Source organism: Drechmeria coniospora, chromosome 01 (genome assembly GCF_001625195.1).
Source record: "Drechmeria coniospora strain ARSEF 6962 chromosome 01, whole genome shotgun sequence".
In the NCBI taxonomy this organism is placed as follows: Eukaryota; Fungi; Ascomycota; class Sordariomycetes; order Hypocreales; family Ophiocordycipitaceae; genus Drechmeria; species Drechmeria coniospora.
The window spans coordinates 9,246,742-9,274,067 of record NC_054389.1 but is presented as its reverse complement, the minus strand read 5'-3'; the positions used below and the strand labels follow the sequence as shown (position 1 = coordinate 9,274,067).

General features: G+C 56.7%; 8 protein-coding genes across 8 annotated transcripts; 4 read left to right on the top strand and 4 right to left on the bottom strand.

Moving 5' to 3' along the window:
- Window positions 1-1,617: 1,617 nt before the first annotated feature.
- On the bottom strand, window positions 1,618-4,273 carry DCS_02455 (uncharacterized protein; the record flags this gene model as incomplete). Its single annotated transcript, XM_040799782.1, has 3 exons — window positions 1,618-2,768; window positions 2,838-4,058; window positions 4,159-4,273. 3 exons carry the CDS (start codon window positions 4,271-4,273, stop codon window positions 1,618-1,620), a joined length of 2,487 nt encoding a protein of 828 aa, XP_040660665.1.
- Window positions 4,274-10,265: 5,992 nt separating this feature from the next.
- Window positions 10,266-12,396, top strand: DCS_02454 (lysosomal protective protein precursor; the record flags this gene model as incomplete). Its single annotated transcript, XM_040799781.1, has 4 exons — window positions 10,266-10,391; window positions 10,441-10,553; window positions 10,617-11,277; window positions 11,461-12,396. The coding sequence occupies 4 exons, from the start codon at window positions 10,266-10,268 to the stop codon at window positions 12,394-12,396; spliced, it is 1,836 nt and encodes a 611-aa protein (XP_040660664.1).
- Window positions 12,397-14,945: 2,549 nt separating this feature from the next.
- Window positions 14,946-15,506, top strand: DCS_02453 (uncharacterized protein; the record flags this gene model as incomplete). The annotated part of the gene is made up of 1 exon (XM_040799780.1): window positions 14,946-15,506. The coding sequence occupies one exon, from the start codon at window positions 14,946-14,948 to the stop codon at window positions 15,504-15,506; it is 561 nt and encodes a 186-aa protein (XP_040660663.1).
- Window positions 15,507-17,098: 1,592 nt separating this feature from the next.
- Window positions 17,099-18,097, top strand: DCS_02452 (palmitoyl protein thioesterase; the record flags this gene model as incomplete). Its single annotated transcript, XM_040799779.1, has 1 exon — window positions 17,099-18,097. One exon carries the CDS (start codon window positions 17,099-17,101, stop codon window positions 18,095-18,097), a length of 999 nt encoding a protein of 332 aa, XP_040660662.1.
- A 210-nt stretch (window positions 18,098-18,307) lies between these two features.
- On the bottom strand, window positions 18,308-19,508 carry DCS_02451 (electron transfer flavoprotein alpha-subunit; the record flags this gene model as incomplete). Its single annotated transcript, XM_040799778.1, has 2 exons — window positions 18,308-19,381; window positions 19,437-19,508. The coding sequence occupies 2 exons, from the start codon at window positions 19,506-19,508 to the stop codon at window positions 18,308-18,310; spliced, it is 1,146 nt and encodes a 381-aa protein (XP_040660661.1).
- Window positions 19,509-20,041: 533 nt separating this feature from the next.
- DCS_02450 (uncharacterized protein) lies at window positions 20,042-21,686 on the bottom strand (the record flags this gene model as incomplete). The annotated part of the gene is made up of 7 exons (XM_040799777.1): window positions 20,042-20,114; window positions 20,172-20,258; window positions 20,327-20,984; window positions 21,042-21,169; window positions 21,254-21,384; window positions 21,446-21,567; window positions 21,626-21,686. 7 exons carry the CDS (start codon window positions 21,684-21,686, stop codon window positions 20,042-20,044), a joined length of 1,260 nt encoding a protein of 419 aa, XP_040660660.1.
- Window positions 21,687-22,492: 806 nt separating this feature from the next.
- On the top strand, window positions 22,493-23,817 carry DCS_02449 (alpha-ketoglutarate-dependent sulfonate dioxygenase; the record flags this gene model as incomplete). Its single annotated transcript, XM_040799776.1, has 4 exons — window positions 22,493-22,682; window positions 22,767-23,099; window positions 23,181-23,555; window positions 23,633-23,817. 4 exons carry the CDS (start codon window positions 22,493-22,495, stop codon window positions 23,815-23,817), a joined length of 1,083 nt encoding a protein of 360 aa, XP_040660659.1.
- Window positions 23,818-25,286: 1,469 nt separating this feature from the next.
- Window positions 25,287-27,115, bottom strand: DCS_02448 (uncharacterized protein; the record flags this gene model as incomplete). The annotated part of the gene is made up of 3 exons (XM_040799775.1): window positions 25,287-25,860; window positions 25,948-26,864; window positions 26,939-27,115. The coding sequence occupies 3 exons, from the start codon at window positions 27,113-27,115 to the stop codon at window positions 25,287-25,289; spliced, it is 1,668 nt and encodes a 555-aa protein (XP_040660658.1).
- Between the last annotated feature and the right edge of the window lie 211 nt (window positions 27,116-27,326).

The following is a 27,326-nucleotide window of genomic DNA, read 5'->3' as shown; positions in this document are numbered from 1 at the left end:
ATGTTCCTGGAACTCCGCCAGATACACCTGCTTAACTCCGCATGGGGAAGTACCTACAGTAGCGTCTACCACTACATTAAGTACTTGCAAGTCGTCCTTAAGCTAGGTACATAGCTATTACCTACTAGCCGGCGTAGGTATCCAGGGGCGGCCTCGGCACTGCAACGCATGGATGGATATCACCAAAGTTGAACGAGCCTCCGATTGGTATCGAATGAACCTTCACTACTTTGACATTCATATATCGACAGAATCTTATCATGGCAGTTTCTGGAATTATTCCTCATCAATTTACAAATTCGTCACGTTTTTCACGATGGTCTTTGGTACAGTCGATCGCACGTTACGGGAACTTGATCATTCCATGGCAACATGTTCGGCGCACGCACTGTATACAGTACATGCACAAATAGACGACAATGACAAAACCGACGACACAAAATATTGCAGAACACCCATCGATACGCCCGAGAAAAATTCTCTTCCTCGCCGTAGATAAAATTTTCAGGATCCGTCCGATGTCGGCAGCAAACCCATGATACTGGGAAATTTGCGTCAGCGGGTGACCTGGCAGGTGCGGCGTTGGGACGTAGCTGCCTACGCTGAGAGCAAACATTCTCGCAATCTGCACCGCTCATGGTAAAATCCTCTCTTTTCCCAGACAGTTCGAAGAATGATCTTGACCGATAGCTCAAGATTTCGCATTCCAGAAATGGCATCGAGGAGCTGGGCCGTTACAATACTGTGCCTGTCAGCACGCGGCTGGCATCCCAGTTAACGCAATGCGGGAGCCACGGTAACAGCTCGACTTGAAGCACGGTTGATGCTATTGCCTCATACAGTGGCCAGGAAGCTTTTCGCAATCAGAGACTCGTTCTCGTCTGCTTGCATCTTTTCACCACCATCAAGAAGCAAGGCCGCTAGAGCCAAGGTTAGTCTCGAGCCACCTGCTCTTACCGTCTGAATCATCACAACAGCCAGGGTGGTGCCGCAGCTGCCACCCCTGCGTGCTTGGAGAGTGATGCTCCATCTATCTATTCGGACATGGCTGCGACCCTGCTGGAAATCATCGCTAAAGCGTCGTTGTAGATCTATACACAAGCCAACGAGAGGCAGGCCGCTTGCACCAAGTTCCCTGACGACCGCAACACCCGCAGCAACTACATCGGCGGTGGCAAGCCCACGACTTTGGGAAAACATCACGCTTGCATGGCAGTCCGTATGAATCCTGTTCGAAGGAGCAGGATGGATTGTCAGATGAACGAGTTGAGACAGCCCCTGGAGTACTCTCCGAGAGACGCCACAGGCGAGCAAACGAGAGCAGTGGTGACGTCTTCCATTCCCAGTCTCGCACTCGAAAGTATTCCGCAAGCAACTGGCAGCAACGCAAAAGGGCGGGCTCAAATTCATTTTCAGGCTAAACTTGGGAACCTCGGTTCCATCAGATGGGTATAAAACTTCCTCTTGTCCACTTGGACCTCGTTCAAGTGCGTCACTTCATGCCTGACAGCGTCCACGCTTCTCCCCGTACATGATCAAAATCGATATGGAGGTCAACAAACGGCTCCAGGGCCAATTCATGGGCCGTGCCAACTCGACAGGCGATCCGGCGCACTATCATTCCGCTTCCCCGGCGTGTCCCTCCTCGACATCCTCTGGCACCGGCTCGATTACAAGTCTACGCGTCGACGCGAACCGGGCTTTGCTCATCCTTCGTTCCCGCCACCGCCTCGGCACTCTGCTCCGGCCCGGCCCGGTCTCGGCGACCTCGTCGATGGGCTCGCATGCGTCCGCAGCGCCGTAGTATCGTCCGCACGAGCTCGCCACCGCTGTCCGCTTCGTCGGTATCCGTCCGCGCGGGATGCGTTCCGGTTCAGACTCGGAGATGCCGTCTGCGTCGTCGTCGGTGTCATACTCGTACCCGAGCGCCCTCAGCCGGTCTCGCTGGGTGATGCGACCCTTGTGGTCGCACCGAGGCTTCTCCGCCCACGTGCCTGTTTTTGCGTCAAATGGAGGGTCGATCGATGCGCACTGCAGTAGGGAGCACATGAGGCACGGCTTGTTGCCCGCGCCCTTGTGAAGTCCGGGAAGATCTTTCCCGAAGTCGCCGAAGCGATTTTCCTCAAAGCACCGCTCCGCATCGCCGCCATCGCTCCGCAGCGGGGCCCTCAGCATCGTCTGGCGCTTTTCCACAAAGGAATCGACGTCAGAGTCGTCTGAACTGCCGCTGTCGCACTCTTCGTTTGTCTGGTCCCTGCCAAACGCACCTCTCGACACCGGCCGTGAGCCGGTCGTGCCTTCGCTGAGCAGGTCTTCCTCCTCCTGCGCCGTGACGTCGGCTGCACTGGCCGGGCCTTCGCCGTCGCCATGGCGGCTGCTGCTGTTGCTGCTGACCGGCATCGTCATTCCGCCGTCCTTGATGGTCCCTGTCGGCATTGCAAAGTCGATGGATGTGTTGGCCGTACGGATGCTGTGCGGCCGCGCCGCCGCGTTGCTCGAGTAGCCCGAGAGTTCGGTCGTGGCAGTGGCCGAGGACATGGACCCGTGTCTCCGAGATGATCCCGCACAACCCGCCGAGTCGTCGAGGGTGGCGCCGTTGGCGGAAGCGCAGCTCCAGGATCGATCGACCGAATCCATGGCCGTCACGGGGTTGCAGGCGGAGTCGTCGGCTTCGGACGGCGTGACGGTGTCCCCACTGGCCCAGGGGCTGTTCCACTGGGAACGGCGATGCTTCTGGGACCAGGTGCGGCTCCGGGACATGGAGACATCTGTGCCATCAGATGTCAGCAGGAAAAAAAAGAGTCCGCCGCCTTGGAGATGCCCCGGATGCAACTCACGGCATGCCGACGCGGAGTCTTCGGGCCAGCAATCGTCGTCGCATTCTCCGCCCGTGTCCAGCTCCCCCAGCCGGCTTCGCCTCCGACCGACGAGAGAATTGTTGGAGTGGAGGGCATACAGGTTGATTTGCCTGTCGCGACGCGTCGCGCTCTTGGCGGTCGCGGATGCCCTGTTGGCGGCAGAGGCTGTCGATTGTCGCCTCAGCTGGGAGGAGGCCGGCCCGTAGTAGAGTTGGGAGTGCTCGGCGGCAATGCTCATCGTGCTCTGAGGTCGGTATCGCGGTATGGGGGGAGGAGAGGCGGCTCCGTCGCTGCGTTCGCATATCGACTCGTCGGGGCTTGCATCTCGACTCCTCTCTGCTTGTCGTCGCCCGGCCGAGATGCGACCTCGCGACGACCACGCCGGCTCGTGCGACGAGATCTGTGCCGCGCCCTTTCGCCAATTGGTGCCCGCATCTGGATGCTGCCGGGAACTCCGCGACGAGGAGCGCGAGGTGATGGTTGTCGGATTTGAGAGCAGCATGGTCGAGTTGACGCTCGGGACTTGCCGGACCCGAGTCCCCCACGGCGCGTCGGTGGCTCCGAACTCGTCTTGGCTGGCAGCAAACCCGGAGCTGGCTCGGTTCAAGTCACTCCCCGCCGCCGTCGGACCCTTACCCCCAACCTCGGAGATGATTGACGACGCCGTCATCGCCCAGCTCCTGTTTTCGGCGCAGTAGGCCTGGGCCGTGGCCATCGGACGGTCGACTCCGTTCGGCTCCATGTTCCTGTCGGCAACGTCCTCGCCGTAATCCCTCGCGCCGGCGGCGTGGATTCTCGTCTTGAAGTCGCACGGCTTGATCCCTCCCTGGGCGTCGAGGATGTCGATGTGGCGCGTCAGGCGGGCCGCTGAACTGTCACCGTCCCCGCTGGTGTAGGTCACGCTGGAGGGGATCGAGGGCGCGAGCGACTCGGTGTCGTTGTCGACGTCGAAGCGATGGAGACGTCGGCCGCGGCCGTGGTCCATGAGGGCGAGCTGGTGAAACCCAATCGTCGTATCCGCTCTCGGCCGGCCTCCCGGACCGGCAAAATCGTCGTTGGGCGCGCTGCTCGGTCGTTGGTTAAGGCCGACGAGGAATGGCTTCGCCGGTACCGATAGCTGAGGCTGGCTCGTTTTTCTCGCCGCCGCTCGCCGCAGCTGTTCCAGCGACACCGGTCCATTTCCACACACGGCATGCTTGCCTGACAGAGGGATGGCCGGTCAGCAGCCGCATTCGCACGAGAGTGTACGTGCCTATGGGAGGGGCTGTGAGACCGGAGAATGGGGAGGGAATGATCATACCGCGAATCGGCAGGTGCGAGGCAACGGTTCCATCGTACGCCTGATATTTAAGAGACGATTCCTGGGCTCGGTCACCCCCGATTCTCCTGCTCGTCAAGAAGCTCAGAAGACCCATGGTTGCGGTGCTGAGAGGTCCATGCCACGCAAGAGGGGCGGGCTAGAGCAGGCTCGTGTGACGCCGTTCCGTCGTCGAGATGGATGCGGTCGTGGACGAGGTCGGCCAGGCCAGAGGATATATCGAGACCAAGGCCAAGCAGAGAGCCCTCGAGGGTGACTGGACCAGCCAAACGGAGGTGAGTGCCGGGAAGTGGATGCCCAAGTACGCACAAGTACGAGGAGGCATACTTACTGTACTTATACGGCACTGACCGCAGCACAGTCTTGCCATGCACTGTACGGAGTGAATATAGGTGTACTTACTTACTATTAACAAACATATCAAGCATCACCGTGTGAGGACGGAATCGCCGCGGCCCGTGGGGGACACAGACGGGCCACCTGAGATGAGATATTGCTTCATCGACGTGTGCGTCCGTGCCGGGATCCCCAGGCGAGAGAGCAAACTCTACCTGGTACCGGTACGGGATCCTCGTACGGGTCCGCATACACCTGCTGGTTTAATTCTCGGCGCGCATGTACGAATACATGTGGAGGGCTCGTATTAGGGCGGAAGCAGCACCGGTAGGCTGCATCAGAGCGCCGCTTGCCGACGAAACGAAACGCATGGCGTTCGTCTGTGGCAAATGTGCTCCTGCGCGCAACGAGGCGCATTGCCGTCGAAGGCCTTTGCTTCTCCCCTCCGTTCGCCTCGCCTCGCCTCGCCTCCCCTGCGCCGAGTGCCGGCGCCCTCTCCGATGAACCTCCAACCCATGCCTGGCAGGGGCATTGTGGATGGAAGGAAGTTGGAAGCCGCAGGGGTACGAGTGGTTGCAGTCGTACTCGTACTTGAGTAAGTACTTTACACCTACTTATAGTACAGTACACCTACTTGCAAGGAAGCACGAGTACGAGTACAACTACTGACATCTACAGTACACTTGTTTGAAGGCGTACTCTGGACTTGCCATGAAAAGAAAAGTTTCCAGCGAGTACGTACGAGAGAGAGGACAAGTATTCGTACAGCGAGCTACAAGCATGCATGGTACGGGTAAGTCCATGTCACATCTACGGAGCACTCTGCGTACTTGCACTTACTTGTACAGGTCTGTCAGTACTTGTACGAACGATACTGCACTTGCATGCACACTTACAATACTCCGTACTGGCACGCTAACTTTTTCTTCATCATTACTCCGTACTAGTGCATGTAATTACTTACTCGCTCGTGCCCTCTGCCTCGTTTGATATAGCTGACGGACCCCTGCAAACCGAAGCTCAGGCGCGTCCGTCGTGTTTTTCAGGGTCCACCGCTGGACGAAACGGAGGCCCAGGAGCCGAGCAGGGTGGGGGAGAGGGGCCTGCTTGTTCCATGGATCCTGTTTGCTTGCCCACTGCCGTGTGGAGACGCAGATTGCGGCAGCAAACGGCCAAGACGAAGAAGATGAAGAGTCATGGCAGGGTTTACACTTGCGGCGACGGCGGTGGTGACGGCGACCGCGTACGCAAACCGACTGCCCAGTCCTCGATGCTCCCTGACTTTGGATTCTCGAACGGAGGAACTCGTTTGGTCCGTCCAACAGCGTGCTTACACGCTCACTTGCGAGTTCAAGCTCACCTACACTTACAAACACTTATGTGCACAGCATAGGTGCTCTTACAGATGCACAGGAGCTCCTGGCTTTGGCCATGATGGCAATGCCCAACCTGCGAGGCGGGGATGGTGCTTCTACGGCCGTCCACTACTTCTACACTGCCCACACCAAGTACAGCGCATGTAGGGGTACAGTGCATGTAATTGTACGAAAGTATGCATGCTTATTGGGTTATATCAAGGTATGTGAGTCTACAACTAGGTGTATTTCCTTGCATGGGCACTTGCTTACTTGGTAGCAGAGTGTTCATGTAGGTAGTGGAAGTACTGTATTACATGCACTGTTCGCAAAGGAGAGCGCAGGCATCCGTGTGGCTCCTTGCCGAGCCCTGATACTGATATGCCGGCGGCCATTGGACGAAAAGCCGGTGACGACCTCGAGCACATGGTAGGGGATTGGAGACTGGTATTGCACACACAAGCATGCGCCTCTTGTTCGCCTTCGTCATACTTGTTCTTGCAAGTATGGCTATTCACGGCCGTCGGACAATGAGGTGGACTAGGTTCTTCTACTTGTCCGTGTCTGACATGGACGGGATTTTGAATGAGTGCAGGACCCATCATGGGCCTCGAATGCCAACGACACTTCCTGCGCGGGCGAGAAACGTGCGCGATTTCTTGTACGGCCTTGGCCGTTGTTTAGTTGTACTTGGTGCTCGTATGCGTACGATATTTGCATGCAGACTAGGATGGGCATGCACCATTTCGTGCGCAAGTTTGCATTGTCATTAGTACAGCAGGCAGATGGATACGCTCGACGTGTCATCTGTCACGCCGTTCAACCACGGGCACACTTACAAGTGAGTACGCCTGCAGGTATGGGTATGGGCATGCTGCACATGCAGTTGCGCATGCATGCACCGTTGCCGTCGCAGCCCCTGATGACGACAAGCGCAACCCGACGGGCGCGATGAACGCAAGCCTGTACCGGTCCCCCGGGCCCGGCCGGTACTCCTCGTCAACGGCGTGAAGGCGACCGCATGTCCCTTGCTACCACTGGTGGTTCGATGCACATTTCAGCCGTTGAGCAAGCGACCAAGCAAGCAAGCAAGCGGCCCTGTCGAGAATAGAAGACGACGTCTGTCCGCCAATGTTGACCTTGTCATGGCGAGCAGCCAGATGGATGCTTGCCGTCAGTCACGGAGACGCCGGCGGACGCGGAGAAGGGAAACAGCCGCTTTGTCCAGCAAGGGTTCCTGCTTCCCACGTGGATGCGGAGCCACCGCCGCTCGTACGGAAAGGCGCACGAGCAAACAAGAGGCCACGGCGCGACAGGAGTGCGCTTTGATCCGATGGTGTGGCCATTTTTGAGTTTGCGCGAAGACGCCGTGCGGCGAAGCGGAATCGTCGGCCCCTCCTCGTGCGTCGTGGACTGCTGTCTCGTGCCGGCGTCATTGTGTGAGCAATGGATGGCAATTGTATAGTCAACGACGGCAGAGATGCAGAGCACAAGTACGAGCGCAGCAGCTGATACAAGGATCATGAGCAGGTGAGAAGTCGGCATCGCACCTGTACACCCATCGTGAGCGAATAGGGGTAGGTGTGCTGTTGGTGCGGTGGAGATTCGTGCGCGCTTCGACTTGCTTCCGCATACTGTCACACAATAATATCTGCTTGCACCCGTGTTCCGTGCGTGTGTTCAGCAGGTTCAGAGGAATATAGAAGCAGTCGTACATGGGCACACCAGGTGTTCCCTAGTGCTTGCTTAATTGCCGGCGTCTTACTCCCTGTTGTGCCTATAAGAATTATGCCACCGTTGTAGGTTATCTCTGCACTCGCGAAGTGCTGGTACTAGACGTCGTGATGCCATGATAAGCAAACATTTGCCATGTCGTGCCGTGGGTCCAAATTGCCGTGGATCGTGACGGAAATGAATTGGAGCAGCAGCAGGGAGAACGAAGCGAAAAGCGAGAACAAATAAGCCAAGAGGTTACCCTGTCTTGTTGTCTTTTCTTGTACATCTGCTGGCAAGATGTGTCTCTTACAGCTCGATACATGATACAACAGATGGACAGGATTTATGTGGACCAAGTCATCAGACGGGCTAGCAGTGCTTGCAAATGTACTCGGCAGACCTATTCGGTTTGATTCTCATTCAGCACATGTGAGTGCCTGCTGTGCAAGTACACTTCGTGCCGATGAGTTTTGTGGTGAAAGTTCTTGTACGAATACAAGCCGAGATGACCTACCAGTAATACAGTAAGTATGCAATGCCAGTATTGTGCCGGTACTCATGCGTAAGTACAAGTAATTTTAAGTATTATTACTATAATTACTAATTAGTTATTACACCTGCATAGCTTGTATTTGTACACTTGCGGAGCTGAGCTGGACTCGTAATATCCTGTGCAAGTACATATGTAATGGAATACTGAGTATCATCCCATGCGCTTGAGCAATATAATAGACACCGGTATAGGGTGTGAATACAACGCAGTTACTTGCGACGGATAAATACATTGGTCGTCCTCTCGGCTGCGCAGTTCCATCGGGACCGCCAAATTGGCACCGTCTGGCCAGCCAACGCGTGATCTCGTTTGACCACAATCACCTGTAAATGTACAAGTAAGTAGGGTGAGCGTCCAAAATTTCGATACAAGCGGCGCTGGCGGATGCTCCGAGTAAAGCATGCATTTGCAGTATGCAAAAATATCATCTATCCAAGGTTGCGTGAATGAACGTACACCTACACCTACAATACAGTGGACAGTTGATGTTCGAGGAATGGTCCAAACGGTTCCTTTCGGATGGTTTCCATCCACATCGACACGCAGCCCCACTTACACGACGGACGTTGGCGATAAGTTCACGTGCGACTTCAGTGCCTCGAAAATGGGGGCATGTGAGTTGGCATGTCAATGGCACTGCTCAGGAACAGACGACGACGGCTGCCTTTACCTGCACGATGTAGTTTCAGGCGCGCCGCAATGCTACAAGTACGCGCATATACCTGCGCATGCACTGTTCTGTTTGGCACGAGGGCACCTAACAAGAGTAGGTGTATAATTTTTTCGGCACATCCACCATATCAAAGGCGTCATTGCTACACAAGTAAGTTTACACCTAGCTGTAGATGTCAAAGTGTTGTAATTAAGTGCGGTACTGTACATGTAGGTGTAGGCGTAATTAGGTGGTGTTTAGAGGGCAGGGATACCGATCCCATCATTCTGAGGCATCATTTAGAGAGACCTTGATGAGTTTCGGGCCAGGGCTTGGTAGTCCAAGTTTGCTAAGTATAGATTACTCTCTACTATTTACCTCATGTGTTCCTACTCCCGTTCCTAATCAAATGTGCAAGTACGTGTACACTTTATACGCGTGTACTTGTGCTTATTCGTGCAGCAGAAGCTGTGCTCGTACTTGGCTGAGTCGGCGTATCATGTGAGGGCGGATTGGATGGGCTTGGATGCTCCGTGGGATGGAAAGGCATGCTATCGTCACACAATATTCGAGGCTGGGCCGATGGCAAGGCTGACCCGTGCCTCATCATGGGAAGGCATACGCAAACGCGAGATACGTCATCCCAGCCCTCGCCCTGCCCGGCCCTCGTCCTAACCGACACCCGTCCGAACCAGCTCTAGTCCTATCCAGGGCCGTCCTGGTCGGCCCTCACGGCCCACAGTTCCTACCGCCCTCCGTGCCGGCGTGCACCGACGCCGGACGATTGTCCCGCCAGCCAATGGCTGCTTGTCCGCACCTTGTTTTGCCAGGACTGCGCTGTTCTTCGAGATTCGAGGGTGACGGCGTCATCCTCGAGGTCATCGACAGTCATTCTGGCCGCTCGTTGCGTGGCCAAGTCTCCGCTGCGAGCCGGCGATCCGGGCGGCCGGGTTCGCTCCTCCGCGGCATCGATGAGAATTGCCCCATTAGGCAAGTCTCAACACCGGGCCGGCCTTTCGTACCTCGCATGCTTGTGCACTGTAGAATCCGTACGCCTAGGTAAATCTAGCCTGTAATTAAATCATCCACCGTGTTGCTTGTCCTTGTTGGTGGCCTCTCCATGTCAGACGGTGGCGTCAAGTCGTGACTCCCCGTGGCCAAAACATGGTTGGCTTGGTTGCTAACGCCGCCGTTGATGGCAGCTACAGTACAGTACGTAGCAACAGCATGTTTGAATGCCTGCTTACTGGTGATCGAGTCACACCGAGTCCAAGCTGTTCATCATGGGCGGACCCCTGTCAAGGTAGCATCGCGCAGCTGCAAACTAACGCGGCCCCTCACCACCGTCCTGGCCAGGTTCTATTCCTGTCCTCCTACACCCACTTACCTTCATCATTGATTCTCCTCGTAAAAGCTCGCCTCCTCCCGCCATTGGCACCTTTGCGCCACGCGGCTGGTGAAAAGGATCCGATCCAAGATGCGCACCGGTCGTCTCTTGCTCGCCGGCGCAGGCCTTGCCGCCGCCCAGTTCCCGTTTAAGCCCGATGGTTTGACCGTCCTCCGTTCCAAGTTTCACGAGAACGTGACCATTTCATTCAAGGAGGTTCGTCTTCTCCGTGATTTCGTCACCGCCCTCGGCTGACCCGTCCCAGCCCGGCATCTGCGAGACGACGGTGGGCGTCAAGTCATACGCTGGTCACGTCCATCTGCCGCCGGGCTTCCTCGATGACGTCCGTGGCGAGCCTCAGAATTACCCGGTCAACACGTACGTCGTAGGGTCGAGGTGGGACGGTACCAATGGGCGCGGCTGACGAACATGTCGCACCAGCTTCTTCTGGTTCTTCGAGGCGAGAGAGGATCCAGCCAACGCGCCCCTCGCCATCTGGCTCAATGGCGGCCCTGGTGCCTCGTCCCTCATGGGCCTCTTGCAGGAGAACGGTCCCTGCTTCGTCGATGCCGACTCGGAGTCGACGATTCCAAACCCGTGGAGTTGGAACAGACACGTCAACATGCTCTACGTCGACGAGCCCAACCAGGTCGGCCTCTCGTACAACACGCCCACCAACGTTACCGTCCTGCTCAGCGACAAAGGCAGCCGGGTGGTGCCGACAGACTTTGGCGGCGGCAGCCCGTCGACGCTGAACCTCACGACCCGAGCCGGCACCGTCTCGAGCCAGAACCCATCCAACACGGTCAACAGCACGGCCCAGGCGGCGCACGCCTTGTGGCACTTTGCCCAGACTTTCTTCTTCGAGTTCCCTCACTACAAGCCCAACGACGACCGTGTGAGCCTCTGGGCCGAGAGCTACGGCGGCCACTACGGCCCCGGCTTCTTTCGCTTCTTCCAGCAGCAGAACGAGCGTATCCGCAACGGCACCATCGAGGCGAAGGGTGCACACCCGATCCATCTCGATACCCTCGGCATCGTCAACGGGATGATCGACGCCGTCATTCAGGAGGAGGCCTACATCAGCTTCCCTTTCAATAACGTGAGTCGTCTCCCCATTCCTTCCCCCCCTGTCATTCTTTGCGTCTGCCGCCGCTCTTTGTCCCGTTGCGCTCGCTGGCTCTGCACTGGGTTGGCTGCCGCGAATGCCCGTCACCTTGAGCCTACCCTTGCTTCTGCTTCCTCTCCTGTATGTTCACTCGGCATGTCTAACTACGCCTCATAGACATATGACATCCAGGTCTTTGATCGGTCCACCTACGACGAGCTGATGCACAACTTCACCCGCCCTGGTGGCTGTCGGGAACAGCTCACGGCCTGTCAGGAGAAGCTCGCCGGCTTCGACGCGGCGACCATCAATGGCATGGCGGCGGATCAAAGGCCCGACGTGTGCAAGATCGCGCCCTGGTGCGACATGCCGGCCATTCGAGCCTACCTAGAAAAACGTGAGGCCGGTTGGTTCGACATCGGCCATCCCCTGAACGACCCCTTTCCGCCTCCTCACATTTACGGCTACATGACCCAGTCGTCCGTCCTCTCGGCTCTTGGCTCGCCCGTCAACTTCAGTGCCGTATCCGAAATCGTAGGCGCCAACTTTGCCAGCACTCGCGACGAGGTTCACGGCGGCTTCCTCGACGCCATAGCCTACCTGCTCGACACCGGCGTCAAGGTCCACCTCCTCTACGGCGACCGGGACTACGCCTGCAACTGGGTCGGCGGCGAGCGCGCCTCCCTTGCCGTTCCCTTCTCCGCCATCGACCAGTTCCGCATCGCCGGCTACGCACCTCTGGTCACCGCCGAAGGTGTCGCCGGCATGACCCGCCAGTGGGGCAACTACAGCTTCACCCGCGTCTTCCAGGCCGGCCACGAGGTACCCTCCTATCAGCCGTCGGCGGCCTACGAAATCTTCATGCGCGCCACCTTCAACCGTGACATCCCGACGGGCCTCATCCCGGTCCAGGACGGCCTGTCGACCATCGGCCCGCTAGACACCTGGCACATCAAGAACAGCAAGCCTATATCGCCGAAGCCCAAGTGTTACATCCTCGCGCCCGAGACGTGCACTCCCGAAGTGTGGAGCATGGTCGAGGCCGGCGAGGTAGACGTCAAGGACTTCTTCGTCCAGGATGGCCAGGGCATGGCCGGGGACGAGGAACTGTAAGCGGCAGAGCTGCGCCGCCCACGAGGATGGGCTGTCGCGGTGTTCATTCCTGCAATGACCAGAGAGGAGGGCAGGAAGGCTGAGTGACCGCAGCAATTCCATGGTAGATGACGGTAGCAGAAACCTGCCTGACTAGCTATGCTTTCGTGCCGTGCCGAGTTTGCCCGTTCATAATGCCGAATCCGGCATTGTTTCGTATTTTCCACGGCTTGCTATGTTGCTTCCGTCTGGTCCTTGGCACGCTCCGACGGTGCGGAGTTCATGTGATTGCTCAGTAGACTTTGCCTCTATCCAGTTCAGGAGCGCGAAAAGAAGCGATACAGCAATGCCCCGGCGATTCCCCCGTGTATTTCAAGCCAGTGGGAGGAGTTGACCAGCAGCATGCCCAGCGGTCGGTGGACTCCTCCTTGTCGACATGAGGGGTTGACTTGTGCGGCTCTTGATAGGCTTGAGGAATTTGGAAGTGAAAAGGTGCGGTAAAGATGATGACGAAGCCACAGAATCATGGGTCGGCGGGAAGCGTGGAAATTTGATCAAAGTTGCGCGCAACTCGGGAGCAGAGACATCGTTTTATTTTGTCGTCTTCTAGTTGCAGGGCCGAAGCGAAGGCCCTGGACACCGTCTCGCGCTGTAGCGTATTGGTGATGAGATGGCGTGAGTGTGCCGACTGGCTTCTCACCAGCGGCAGGTCTACCCCGTAGAGCCTGCGTCAACCTGGTGGTCGTCCAGGGATGGGACCTCGATGTTCCAAGAAGCCCAAGGTGGGTGCCATGCTCGACGCCTCGCTCGGCAGCGATGCCGTCCGGTCGACTGCAACGTCTCTCTGGAGTGTGACTGAATCTCCGTCCTAGTGACAGTCCTCGGGCATGTGCGGAGAGAGCAAAGGCGTAGCCGCGGCACTGAATATCTCGAAAGGTTCGTTGGCAGGCCAGCCTGCTACACTTGTCCTGCAAAGCGCACTCGACTGCTTCGCCATATCGTCCAATGTCGCAGCGTTTGCTGACAGCATTGTCTTGGCGATGCGACTGGCCCGATGCACAGGTAATGGGTACCTCTAGCGTTGAAAAGTTGAAGCTTCCGAGCACGTAGGATCAAGAGGATTCATTCGGATTGGTATTTTAAAGCAAGAATTTCTACTTCTTTCGCTCTGCGCGCCCACAGCAGTGAGCTGTTGGCAACTAGAGCGGACTAGCTGCGGCAGCGGCGGGCAGTGGCCAACGAGCACCTTCTTTTCACAGTTCAACAGTGCTAAAATGACACGATGTGTGCAAATTGAATCGAGTGGAAGAGCCGGATTTCGGATCCTCACCGTTTGCCAGAATAGCAGAGCGCCACGCTGTATGGTATTGAAACGCCATGGCAGGCTTTATTATACCTTCGTTTTCCGTCGATGGCTTGTGCAGTTAGCTTTGCAATACTTTGTCGACATCGAAAGGTTCGAGAGCACGGCATCGACAGGGACTAAGTTGACGAATTCGAGTCCATCTCTATTCCCTAGCCAGCACGCCAGGACCCTATCTGGAAGAAAGTGGGTGAGTTCTCAGGATGTTATTCTTGCTTCTGGGCACAAAGATCAGCAACGCATGTGTGGCAGAATAGTACTCCTCACGAGATGAAAGCAATTGGATTCATTGCCAACGACGCTCCACGATGCGGATGCGAATGTCCATATAGCTGCCGATTGAATGGCACGAATAGTACTTGCAGCAATAGCATTGCACTGTTTTAAAGACCTGGGCACCAGCAGGCGACAGCACAAGTTGAGATGATCGTTGAGGGGCGACAGGCCGCTCTGACAATGAAAGCGAATGATGGCCGAAAGTTCACACAGGCCCTCACTGCAACATTTGGTGCATTTGCTGCGCCGTATCCGTACAGTGCAGGTGCAGGTGTAATACCGTATGCCCACCGCCATACTCATATACCATACGCTTACCAATGCGTCCAGTTCTGTGTACATTGTGAGCTGCCAGTGCAGTGCTTTGTTGGGGTAGGAGTACATGTACTTTGCACAGCACGCTGCAGAGCAAGGGGCATCCAGATGTACTTGTGCAGTACAGTATTAATACAGCGCAGCTCAATCGTTTCGCACAGTACAGTATATAATTCCAACAGTTCAAAGACGAAATGGACAGAATGGTCCATGACACTTCACTCCTTGTCCACGGCATTCGGCCGACTCAATCGTCGGCAGATATTCTTCCAACAACACGCTGCAATATCGCTGCTGCTGCTGTCACGTGGGACGGCACACGACAGATCCGAGAGGACTCACAAATCGCTCATCAGAATTCACACGGTGGCAGGGTACCCTGTCGAGTGGGTGGCTCATGTGCATACCAAGAATATTCGTGCACTTGCATTCTCCCGTCTTCCGTGTGTGCTGCTCCCTGTCGAGTTGAGACGACCTGCACACACCTACAGTACCATCCATGTGCACACGAGAAGGGTGAGGTCGCTCCCCTCGTACGCCCACGGGCCGAGTCTGCGCGAATCAGTTCATTGACCTTGACCCCTCAGTTTGATCATCTCGGGCGCGACCGGCAGCCATGACGATTCTCGAAACCCCGTTGCTTGACTGCTTGTACCACGAAGCCGTCGAGCACGACTTGGCCGCCTCCGCATTCTGGCAAGCCTACCTGCAGTACCGATTTCCCCAGTCGGAGAACTTTGCCATTCTAGCCGAACCCGGGCACGTCCAGGCCGAGGATGGACGGTGTACCAGTCGGGTTGACATCAAGGTGTACAGGTTCGAGCTAAATACCGCAGTGCTCCCGGCCTTGCTCTTTCTAGAGGCCAAGCGGGGGAAAAAAATCAAGGAAACCGAGAAGCAGGTTCTGGAAGCGGCCAAACCGTACCTGCGCTCTCCCTACCGTCTCCCTTTCGTCTACTGCATGGTGGCCTGGGGTGTGAAAGCACGCGTCTGGGTTGTCCATCAAAGCCGGCATCCTCAGCTCACTGCCCTGTGGGCAGAGAGCGATGCCGGCGACAGAGTCCAGTACGCCGATGCGGGTGGTCATTACGCCGTCTTGGTTCACAACGCCCTGTGCTTGATCAAGGGTGAGGAGCAGAGGGAACTGCCTCTAGAGAATGGGCCACCCAGCCGGTAGACGACGGCACGGGCCGACACACCACCGTCATGCATGCACACGTACTCCGTATGTGTGCTGTCATTTGGTGTACACGTAGGTGTTTGCCGCACGAGCACATGCAAGTCTACCACATCTACTCCGTACCCATGTCGTCCTCGAGGCCAATCAACGGCCGCTGACGTTGTCTCGCTGAAGTGGCCATGGACCATGTCCCAAAGTCAAGACCCATGGTCCGTGTCAGGGTGCCCGAAGCGAGTTTGGTCTCGAAACTATCATCTCCACATCCCTGGTCTGCAGCTTGGCTTGGACCGCCACGGATCGTGGTCGGTCTTGCGCTGGGCGTCACATTCGCCTACCGATACGAGGCGAGGGATGATTGGATATCTCAACCTCATGAACCCGTATCTGCACCCGCCATGACCCGGTCAGATCTCAGAGCGATGCATTGCTGCAGTCGCAAATGCTTGAGCATGTTGACGGTGAACCAGAAGCGACGAGGATGCGCCAAGGGAGCAACTCTTGCTGCTTGCACGCGCTGTTGCCCCGTGTCGGCATTGCATCTGTGTTTGCAATACCCAATGTAGGAGGCAGATACCGTATCGACCAATCGTCGCGTCACACACCCATAATGACAAGGAATTACCAGGAAGGCTCGAAGCCCCAGTCTCCAGCCTCGAGAATGTTGCGACGGGGCAACACGGCGGACCAACGGTTGAGCTGCCTCGTTCATTCTGCATGTTCCCCCACGTCCACCCCTTCTTCTTCATCTCGACTGGTTAACACAACCAAACCCAGTAGAGGCACAAATTATTATCATGAGACGGAATTGAAACTAAAATTCCGATTCCCGCCCTCGTTCTCTGTCTAGGTTGAAGACTTCACGTCCTCGTGCCCGCCATTTGTCGAATAGGCATGATGATGGTATGCATACACCTGGTCATGCGGCGGTGTAAGCCTTTCACGGTGCTTGGAGTATGTAGTTGAATGACGTCCAATAATGATGGCAAGGAACTGAAGCAGCCTGAGATATCTCGATCCCGGGTGTGCCGTTGTTCATCCATGCATGTCTCGGTCGGTCTACAACTACGCCAAACCTACAGAGTACAGCAGACTATAATGCAACTCTCGTCATGTTGAAAGGACGGGCAAGGAAAGAGAAGTAAAAAATGTCCTGTACGAGCTGCATCACAGCCGAAAGGTTAACGTCGGTTCGCTCTGGAATCATCAAATCAACATTCCAGTCTGTGTCCGAGGACGCTGCAAAAAGTGCAGTAGGATGGTGTTGCACCAAACCAGCCACAAAAAGTGGGCGCCACAGTCAATGTGGACTTGGTAGGTGCTATATGCGATAGATTGATTATTAGCCGCGCGGCAGATGCTGTGCTGCACGGCTGCTTACTAAGCGCAAGGGAACAAGGACTTACCGCAGGAATTACGGATCCCGGCGCGATTGCTCCGGTAGCTGTTCGTCACCCCGCCTACATAAGGTAATTACTTGTACTCACTCGTGCTACGTATGTGCTGCAAAACAAAACAATTCATTCTCATCACACCCTACATCACACCACTTCCATCTTTTCGTAACCTCAACAGCCCGCACCTGTTCCATCATGCGCCTGCCGTCTGCTCTCCAGCTCCTCTCAGCTGGTGCCCTCCTTCACGGCGCCCTCGCGACGCCGACCTCCCATCCTACGCTCGACGATGACGACGGCAAGGAGGACGATACGCCCCTCCCCCTCGTCATCTGGCACGGTCTCGGCGACACCTTCAACAGCGAGGGCATGCAGCAGGTCGCCGCCCTCGCCGAGTCCATCCACCCGGGCACCTTTGTCTACACCATCTCGCTCGCCGAGCAGGACCCCAACGCCGACCGCAGCGCCACCTTCATGGGCAACGTGACGGCCCAGCTCGAATCCGTCTGCGCCGCCCTCGCCGGCCATCCGATCCTCTCCACGGCGCCCGCCGTCGATGCCATCGGCTTCTCTCAGGGCGGCCAGTTCCTCCGCGGCTACATCGAGCGCTGCAATGCGCCCCGCGTCCGTACCCTCGTCACCTTTGGCAGCCAGCACAACGGCATCGTCGAGTTCAAGACGTGCGGCGACAGGGACTACCTCTGCCGCGGTGCCATGGCCCTGCTGCGCTTCAACACCTGGAGCAGTTTCGTCCAGAGCCGGCTCGTGCCGGCCCAGTACTACCGCGATCCGTCGCCCGACAGCTACCACTCGTACCTCGAAAACTCCAACTTCCTCGCCGACATCAACAACGAGCGCGAGCAAAAGAGCGAAGTGTACAGGAAGAACATTGCCGGCCTGACCAACTTCGTCATGTACATGTTCGAGGACGACACGACCGTCATTCCCCGCCAGACCGCCTGGTTCCACGAGGTCAACGACACGCGCGTCATTCCCTTGCGCGAGCGGACCATGTACAAGGAGGACTGGCTCGGCCTGCGTGCGCTCGACAAGAAGGGCGGCCTCCATTTCCGCTCCATCACGGGAGACCACATGCAGATTCCGATGCAGGTGCTCAACGACACCATGGTCGAGTTCTTTGGGCCCCGCAGGAGCAGGGCCGAGACGCCGTCTGACTTGCTCGTGGACGAGCTGTAATTCCCTTTTATTCATTCACTCGCATTCTTCCCTCTCATAACTCGGCATCCATTGCCGGCAAGTCGCATCGATAGGTGCAGCTGCGGGCCATGGGTGGTAGTGTACATAATGTAATGGCATGTACGGTATACGTCTATTCTACCTGCATTGAAATCGACCATTGTAACGCCCCAACGCCACCCCAGCGCAATGCACAGTGTGCCATGGCCATCACTCAATCGCCTTCTTGGCTGCCGCCTTTTGTTTCCGCAACGATGCCTTGCGCTTGGCGATCTGCTGATCGAGCACTTCGTCGTCGCCCTCGGTCTTAGGTGCAGCCTTCTTCGCCTTCTTGGCCGCGGGCGAATCCGTTTCCGGACGAGCACCCTCGAGGGACTTGCGCTTCTTGCCCACGTTGGCCTTCTCCAGAGCCTGTGCCGAGCCGGCCTCGTCGGCGATAACGTCCATGTCGTCGAGCCATAGCTCGTCCGTCAGCCAGATGGGCAGGGCGGCCGTTGTGGGACCCTTGATGTGAACGCTTTTGACGTTGCGCCACTTCTGCGGCACCCATTTCTCGACGAGAGCCTTGGTCACCACTTCGACGTTCTCGGCGATCTGCTGGGCCGTCCAAGCCGCGTAACCGACACGGACGGCCGTGTTTGTCGACGGCGAGAGGCTGACGAGAGCGGAGCTTAGCGCCTTTTCCACTTCCTTCGCAATGTCGGCCGCGGTGCCGACGTTGAGGTCGTCCTCGTTCGTCTTGTCGCGCTTCGGCCGCTTGCCGTCCACCTTTCGTCGCTTGGCCTCCAACGCGACCGGTATCGGCCGCTTGAGGGACGTCTTGTAGAACGTCTTGCCGAGCACCTTGGGCAGCCGGTTGATGATGCGCTCGTCGGCGAGGAAGATGTCATGCTCGGAGAAGAGCTTGCGCTGGGCCTCGTACTGGCCGTACTTGGCCTTGAGTTTGGAAAAGTCGATGACGCGCGTGATGCGCTTGGCGAGCGCGGCGGGGAACTCTTCGGAGCCGATGACGTTCTTGTACGCACGCTGGGGGTCCGCGACGATGGCGCAAATGGTCGTCGGCTGACCGTCGCCGTTGAGCGAATGCGGCAACGGAATCTTGCCTGGCTGCAGGCGCGCCTTGTCGGTGATGTGGCGCTTCGTCGTGAGCGTCAGCCAGATGGGCATGTCGGAAAGGTCTTCGTCGTCCTCGTCGTCGAGCAGGTTCTTCTTGCTTGATTCCCCGCTGCTCTCCTTTGCCGCCTTCTTGATGTGGGCGAGGAGAGCCTTGGAAGCCTTGAGGGTCTGCGACAGTTAGCGGATGACGACGCTAAGCGAGCGACGAGGAGCGAGGAAATACCTGATCGGGGTCGACAGAGTCCATGGCATTAGAGCCGGCGACGGCGACTTCTTTTGACGGCGCCATGACCATGGCTGTGCTGTGCGGCGTTCGGGCGGATGAATGTATGGTGGTGGGGTTTGTCGTGCAGCGGCTCGACGAGAAAATCATCCAAATTTTTTCTTGGTCGGAGTCCGGAATATGCAAGTCCCGTCCTCCGACCTCCGGTCCGGGACCCACTTTTTGTCGGTGCAAGGGGTCCGCACACACAATGGCTTCAGCTTGGTGTATACTGGGCACCGCTGACTGGCATCTTTGACGAGTCTAGAGATGGCAATGGGTTCTTCATGCACAGTATTGCATGGATTTTTTTATCTATATGTATATATGACAGCGAAGTAGTCGAATTGGATCCCCGGGAAAGTCGGGATGTGTTCTTCTGTTTGGTACGTTTGGCTGGTGCCTACACTCGACCTTCAGCAATGAGCATCGAACGCCTTCAACTGCAGTGAATTTAATGACATGGCCAACATTGGCCATCGATACGTATGTAATTCTCATGGCAATGCAACATGAGTCTATCCCAGAGTGATGGCGGTGGATGCATCGGATCGGCTTGTTGAGTTCTACGCCACATGCTTCTGCATCATGTCATGAATCCCGTGAGCAACCCGTTGAATTCCTCGCTCATCAATCGCACTGCGGCCAATTTGTCAGCTTCATTGAAACATACCATGTGAGTTTTTGGATACGTACGCGAATGAGATGCGACTGTTTTGGTCCAGGTAGAGGTGATGTTCCTCTCGCAGATATTGCACCTGAGAGGGTGTAAAGTCGAGATGGCTAGAGGGATCGGTGAGAAAGGGCTCCCAATTGGCAAAATCAGCTGCAGGAAGAGAGAGAAGGCTCACGAGAACATGCCGACTTGTTGAGTGATAAAGTTCCAGTCTCCAGGCGTCCGCAGGCGCTCCAATGAATGGCGCAAGATTTGTCGGCGATTCTGCAAGCTCGCCGCCACCCCGTTGACGTCTTCGGACCACTGATTCTTGATCAAGTCATCTCCCAACACAGTCTCGACAACTTTGGCTCCAAACGACGGGCAGCTGCCAGTCTCTGATCTGGCCATCAGCACCATTTGCTTCTGAATCTTTCCCCTGACTTCCGTGTTCGGCGCAATGACGCTGAGCATCCCCACGCGTTCACCGTACAAGCCAAAGGATTTGCCAAAGGTTGCGGCCAACAGGAGCGGGACGGTGGCGGTGACAAACATTCGAATGACGCTCGCGTCCGCTTCTGCATCTCCGGAGGCGAGCCCCAAGTATGCGCAGTCGAGAAAGGCAAAGTGCCCCCTGGCCACGAAGATCTGAATCAACTGCACCCACTGGTCGCGGGTTGGGTCGCAGCCCGTGGGGTTATGGGCCCCAGTTTGGACGAGTATGACGGATTGCCTGGGCAGGGACTCGACTGCTGATTTGTACCTTTCCCAGTCCAGAGACTTGACGCTCGCGTTATAGTAGGGCAGGTCATGGGGCTGGATACCGAGAGTTTTGACAAGGCTTCGGTGGTTGACTGCACGGCAGGGTTGGAAGTCAACATTGGCCCTCGATATATTGCACATATACATACCCCACGTTTCTTTAGGCATGTAAATTGTGCTGTTGTTCTGTCCCAGCCAAGGGGGATAGTGCATCTGTAGAAAGCGACCTCCCATGTGGATTGCGCCCGTCGCACCGACCGTCTGCATCGAGGCAACACTGCGAGAAGCTCAGCCATGGCACATGCCATGCATTGTGACAAGGCAAAATGAAAAGAGTAAGGGGCTGGATCTAATGGCTTACCGTTGCAGTTTTGTCAGTGGGCATTGCCTTCCGAAGAAGAGCTCCTCCCCAGCCTTCAAAAGACCCGATGCGCCAAGAAAGGGTAGATAGTCATGATGCCAGGCTGGGTCTCGCAGTATTTTCTCACGAGCCTGTAGCCTTTGTCAGAACCATTCATGTTTATCACATTTCAGCGGGCCCCGTAGAATTGACCAGCATGACACATTTCGGGACAAATGGAGTCCCGACGCTGGCCTGATACGACCCACGCAAGAGGTTCGTCTTTTCCGCATGCGGATCTTTGAGGTAGAGCGCCTGAAGAGTACTGCCGGTCTCTGATGCAAAAGTCAGTTTCCTCCATGTGTGGTGAAATTACTTCTCAAGTTCCCTGACCTAGCTGTCCCTCGATAATCCCCTCAAAAGGGTGCGGCGAGGCCGTGAATGAATTGTTCATCGTGAAGGGTACCAGGGAAGCATTCGAAAATGGGGTGAGGCGCTGAGCGACGGAAGACGCCAAACAAAGGGTTTCTCAGCCGTCACCAATGCAAAAACCTACATCCACATGAAGGTGCAGAAGTTGAGCCATGGATTATGGACCTCCATCGGAACGGCCATGACGCACCGGGCGAAGGCGATAGGCGATAGGTGATGGGTGATGGGTGATGGTACGCTGACTTTGTCTGGTTTCACTTTCAGCTGCATGATACAGCGTACATGGCTTCCTCATGCCGGTCATCATTGCTCTTTTCGATTTTTCAGCTGGTGTTTTTGATGACGACAGGTTGCCAATCTATCTGCACAGACCCGAGTCCGGACCGGCGCACGAGTTCGGGTTCACTTCATGCGGCCCGTCAGGACAACCTGCAGTTTAACCTGATCCCTACTCTGCCGGCCACAACTGCCGGCACTCGGTACGAAACAGGAGGAGTCGGGTGTCCTGTGGCGTGTCCGACTGAATCAGTACTGGCAGGCAGGTGCTGCAAGCTGTCTCATCACATCCATGCTCTCAATGAGTCCACCTGCCAGCGTGTTTCCTCTCCCGTCTTGCCACGCATAGGGCTTGGCAGGATATTTGTGAGGGGAAAATATCTCAACAGGAGGATAGGGAGCCGATGCCATGACTATTAAACCGAATTGATGGGCGAAACGAAATGCTTGTCACCCTCTGGACACCAACGTACAAGCATATGAAGCATCCACATACACCTTGTTTCCGGAAAGAAGTGCCATTTGCGAGCTAATATTCCCTCTCACTCACCCATGGCTCACGATAAAGTCGGGACTGGAGGCGGCCTGAAGGCGGAACCGCCCCAGCTCAAGGGTGTGCTCTCCCAGTTCACATCCAGACTCGTCACGCCGATGGTTGGAACCGAGTTTCCGGACGCCAACGTGGCAGAATGGCTTCGGGCTCCAAACTCTGACGATCTCATTCGGGATCTTGCCATCACCAGTAAGCATATGGCTCGCTCCTCACCTGCTCCATGTGGCCGCTTGGTCCGGCACCGGAGGGCTGGGTGACTAAACCGAGCTGCAGCTTCGAGGCGTGGTGCCGTCTTCTTCCGCGCCCAAACCGACCTCACCGACGACCTGCAAAAGGAACTCATCCAGCGCATGGGCCAGCTCTCGGGCAAGCCGAGCGAGTCGCACCTTCACATCCATCCGCTGGTGCACGGCAACGCCGATGACGACCCGAACGTGAACATCATCACCTCGGACAGGTCCAAGGGTGCGGCGCTGGACATCTTCAGGATTCAGGCCGAGAGACTCCTGGGCACGCGTGGCAGCTGGCACGCCGACATCAGCTACGAATCGCACCCATCCGATTATTCGTCCCTGAAGGTGGTCCAGGCACCAGCAACAGGGGGCGGTGCGTTTCCCACTTTCTTTTCCCGACTCGGCTCCCGTTGGCGAACGAGGCAAAGGGCAGCAACTAACTCGGAATGAACAGACACCATGTGGGTGTCCTCGTACGGCCTCCTCGAGCGCATCTCACCGGCGTACCGTCGATTCCTCGAGGGCCTGACGGTGACAATGGCGCAGACGCAATACGCCGTGACCTGTCGGGAAAAGGGGATTGAGATCTACACAGAGCCGCGGGGCAGCCCTGGCAACACTGGGTCGGAGCTCAGCGCGGTGCACCCGATGGTGCGGACGAACCCGGTGACTGGATGGAAGGCCTTGTTCGGCATCGGCGGCGATTTCAAGCGAGTGAACGAGCTGCTGCCAGACGAGAGCCGCCGGCTGCAGGACTGGCTGTTGCAGCTGATTGTCGAGAATCACGACCTGCAGTTGCGTCATCAGTGGAGGAACCCGTACGACGTCGGTGAGTTGGCGAGGTCGGAACGCAACGCCCGAGCGAGAAGCTTCACCCAGTGACTGACTAGGACTTGCCCGCTCTAGCCATCTGGGACAACCGGTCGGTGTTCCACAGCGCGATTCTGGATCACGCCGGCATGGGCCCGCGCACTGGCCATCGCGTCGTCGGCATCGGAGAGCGTACCTTTTTCGACCCATCCAGCAAGCTAAGGAGCGAGGCTTTGGCCGAGGAGGAGGCCAACGGCAGGGGCAACTGCAGACTTCCGTAGGTGGCCCCTGTTCGCATCACTGCAAGGGCTCCAAACACAGATACGTGTGCCCCCTACGGACACTCTGTAGACAAACCTATGGCGTACGTGTAGGTAGGGGTCTTATGAGATGTGTCGCTGCCTCGGATGATTTCCGACGTGACGAACCGGCGGCCGCGTTTCCGGGGGGGGTTCATAGAGCGCAGGTATAGTAGAGAGGAGAGTTTATTGTGTTGCTGGTATCGGCTTTGATGAGACACAGTGTCCTGACATCTTGACCGCCTATTTGTTCGTAGCAGGTGTATTACAGTACATACATGTATATGGTAGATGATTTGTGGCTGACCATTCTCATTCACGAAACGGGAAGGTCGCATTGGCCTGTTGATGCAGCCATCCTTCCGTGTGCCACAGCTCGCGCGGGCCGGCTCGAGCGGGAGACGGTGGCGGGATTTAAGCTGCTAACCGTTTTGCGACTCAATGAAATATAATCAGCCCCCAAACCCCCGCCGTGAATATCTTATTGATCAATTAAATGCTGAATAACTACATGAATTCCGTAATTAATACACCGTAATACTCCATAGTCCATACTGGGTAATACCTGTTTGTACCCCCCAGCACCACTCGCGTACCGTACCGATGCAGAACAGATAACAGTACGGAGTACGGAGTGCCGTATTACTCGCACTCTATTTACGTTATACATTGTACGATCCTGCTGTACTCGCATACAATCTAGCGTTGCCAGTGTATACAGTATGTCGACAAAACATTGGTCCTGCATACACGGTAAAAGTCAGGGGTTGGTTGATAATGACGCATCCTCCAGATACCTGGGTTCAAACACCTCAAACGTCATGCATCTGCACAGCAAGGACGTCACAATTGAGGTCAATTTTGCCCCCCCCCCCTCCCCCCCCCCCCGCCTCGGCTCATCGAGAGAAAGGTCGTGTTTCGTTCGATGCTTTCACTCCTCCGATGGTCGGCGACGGATCCAGCTGGAGACCAACGAGCAAGTCGTACACCCGAATGTGACCCGAACACGCCTTGCCCAGTTCGTGATACCATCAATCACCTTCAAAGTTGCAAACTGCTCACTCGCTTGCTCATTCGTAGGCACACACCGATACTTCACACACCCCATGTATGGTGCATACCATACCGAGTACAACGAGCACAGTCGGTGACGCCTTCCTCAAGATGCCGGTACCAGATCTTCGCACCTGCCTGCATTTCCCAGCACTGACAGGACGAACATAATTGTATACGTCACCAGGCCACGAGGCAGGTGCCACCAGCCGAGACTCATCATCGCCATGACAAGCGACGATGTACATGTACATCTATGGAAAGCGGTGCATCTACCAGTACTCGGTACATGTACGCTTATATCTTTATGGGCTGTAATTCGCTCCTCTGTGCTCGCACGTGTACGTACCTGAAACGTACGTGTCGCGTAGGCCTTGTGCATCACGACTCTCATTCTCTCACAACCGAGCCTGCAGCTGCTCGGCCTCCTCCAATGCCAGCAGGATGCATCGCAGCAATGCCTCCCTGTCCTCCAACCCCACCGAGATGCGCACGATGGTCTCGTTCACGCCGTTGCGTGCCGCCCACTCCTTCTCCGTCTGAAAGACCATCTGCACGTACGGCAGCACGAGCGTCACGTTGGCCCCAATCGATGGCCCCTTGTGCAGTGGCACGGCGTCGAGGAAGCGGGCCGCCGCCCGCACCGTGTCGAATTCGATGGTGAAAAGGCCGCCATAGCCTGGGGCGAATTCGTCCGTCGCCGGCCGCATGCGTGCTCGGTAGTTGGCCGCCGACCAGCACAGTTTCGGATAGTAGACCTTGCTGACGATGCTGCGCGGATCTGCCGCCAGAGGTACCATGCGATCGACGAGATGCTCGGCCGTCTCGTTGACCCGTGCCACGCGCTGCAGGAAGTCGCGGCTGTTCTTCTCCAGCTGCGCCGCGTCGTCGACGTGCAGGTTGTTGACGTAGGAGCCGTCGAGGATCCCTTTCAGCTCGCCATAGTGTGCCGAGTTGGGGTTCAGAATGATGCTACACAACAAAATGGCAGCAAGGGTAAGCTTTCCACCAACTTTTGTCCTATTTCGGACGGCCTCGGTGGCCGTGGGAAAAACTCACCTGCCGGCGAGCACGTCGGCGAACCCGTTGAACCACTTGGTCAGAGACGTGACGACAATATCCGCAACGCTCAGCACGTCCACGTTGGCGCACGTGCCTATGGTGTCGTCCACGACAAGGACAAAGTCGTACTTGTCGGCGAGTCTCCGCAACCGCGCCAGGTCGGTCGTCCGCAGCAGAGGGTTGGACGCGCACTCGCACCACACCGCTTGGATCGTAGCGCCTCGCTCGGCCGTTGCCTCGAGGTGACGTTCAAACTCGTCCATCTCGCCGTCGGTCCCGCCGCTGAAGAAGCGATAGGACGGTCCAAACGCTTCCATCATCTTCATCGTCAGCTCGTACGTGAATCCCATGACGATACTCTCGGCGCCCCGCCAGTCGAGGAGCAGATGATGCGTGTGGTAGATGGCCGACATGCCCGACGGGTACAGGTGAACGTCCTCGCCCGTGACCTTGCGCGCTCGAGCACCACCCACCGGCGCTCGCTCCGCCAGCAGAGCGAGACGAGCACGGATGAGGTCATAGGCGGAATGAGACGGGTTGCTGACCGCCAACGACATGGCCCCTTCCACCTTCTCGTCCACTTGTCGGATCCGGTCCAGGGCCTGGAGGCAACGCCCGGCCTGGCGCGATGAGATTCCCGTTCCCGTCAACCGCCAGAACAGAGAAGCAGCTCGCGACAGATGTGGTGGGTAGATGGCGGCATACAGAGGTGGCAGGTGCAGCTTGTGCTCCGGCATCGTCGCCGTGCCAAATTCGATTCGGCAAAGTGAGATGCTCTCCGGCAACGCCGCACTGGCCCCGTGCCTCGCCGTCGAGCTCATGTAGGCCCGGCAGCCGCGAGCGGCAACTGGGTTTGAGAAAAGCATGAGCGTGCGTCCTCGGAGGGAGAATTCTCGCTCGCACGCAGCGATGAGCTTTTCATATCATGCCACACGTAAGCGGAGTCGAGCGTGCGCGGGAAGTTGTAGCGGAACACGACGGAACCTACGGCTCGGATGCTTTTGTGGACGTAGGACCTGGGATACCCGTTCCGCAACGTCTTGAGGGCCTCTTCGTCGGCGACGGCAATGGCGCAAACATCCTGCCAAGAGGCGATCTGGACGGATACGGCATGTAACCTGTCGGGCACCGCCATGCCGTGAGCGTAGGGGGCGGGAGGGGACATGTTCGCGTATGGTGATTGCACAATCCCGTCGTTCTGTCGAGCTAGCTGCCCAACGTCATGCCAAGAGCATCGTGGCCGTCTACGAAATCCACACTACTGTACACATGTAATTATATACTTGCTTCATCGAACGGTCCGAGTACTACGCGTAGTATCATCTACTTTTTCCTCCATCTATTCGTACGTAAACAGACTTGTCGTCCATGCTCAC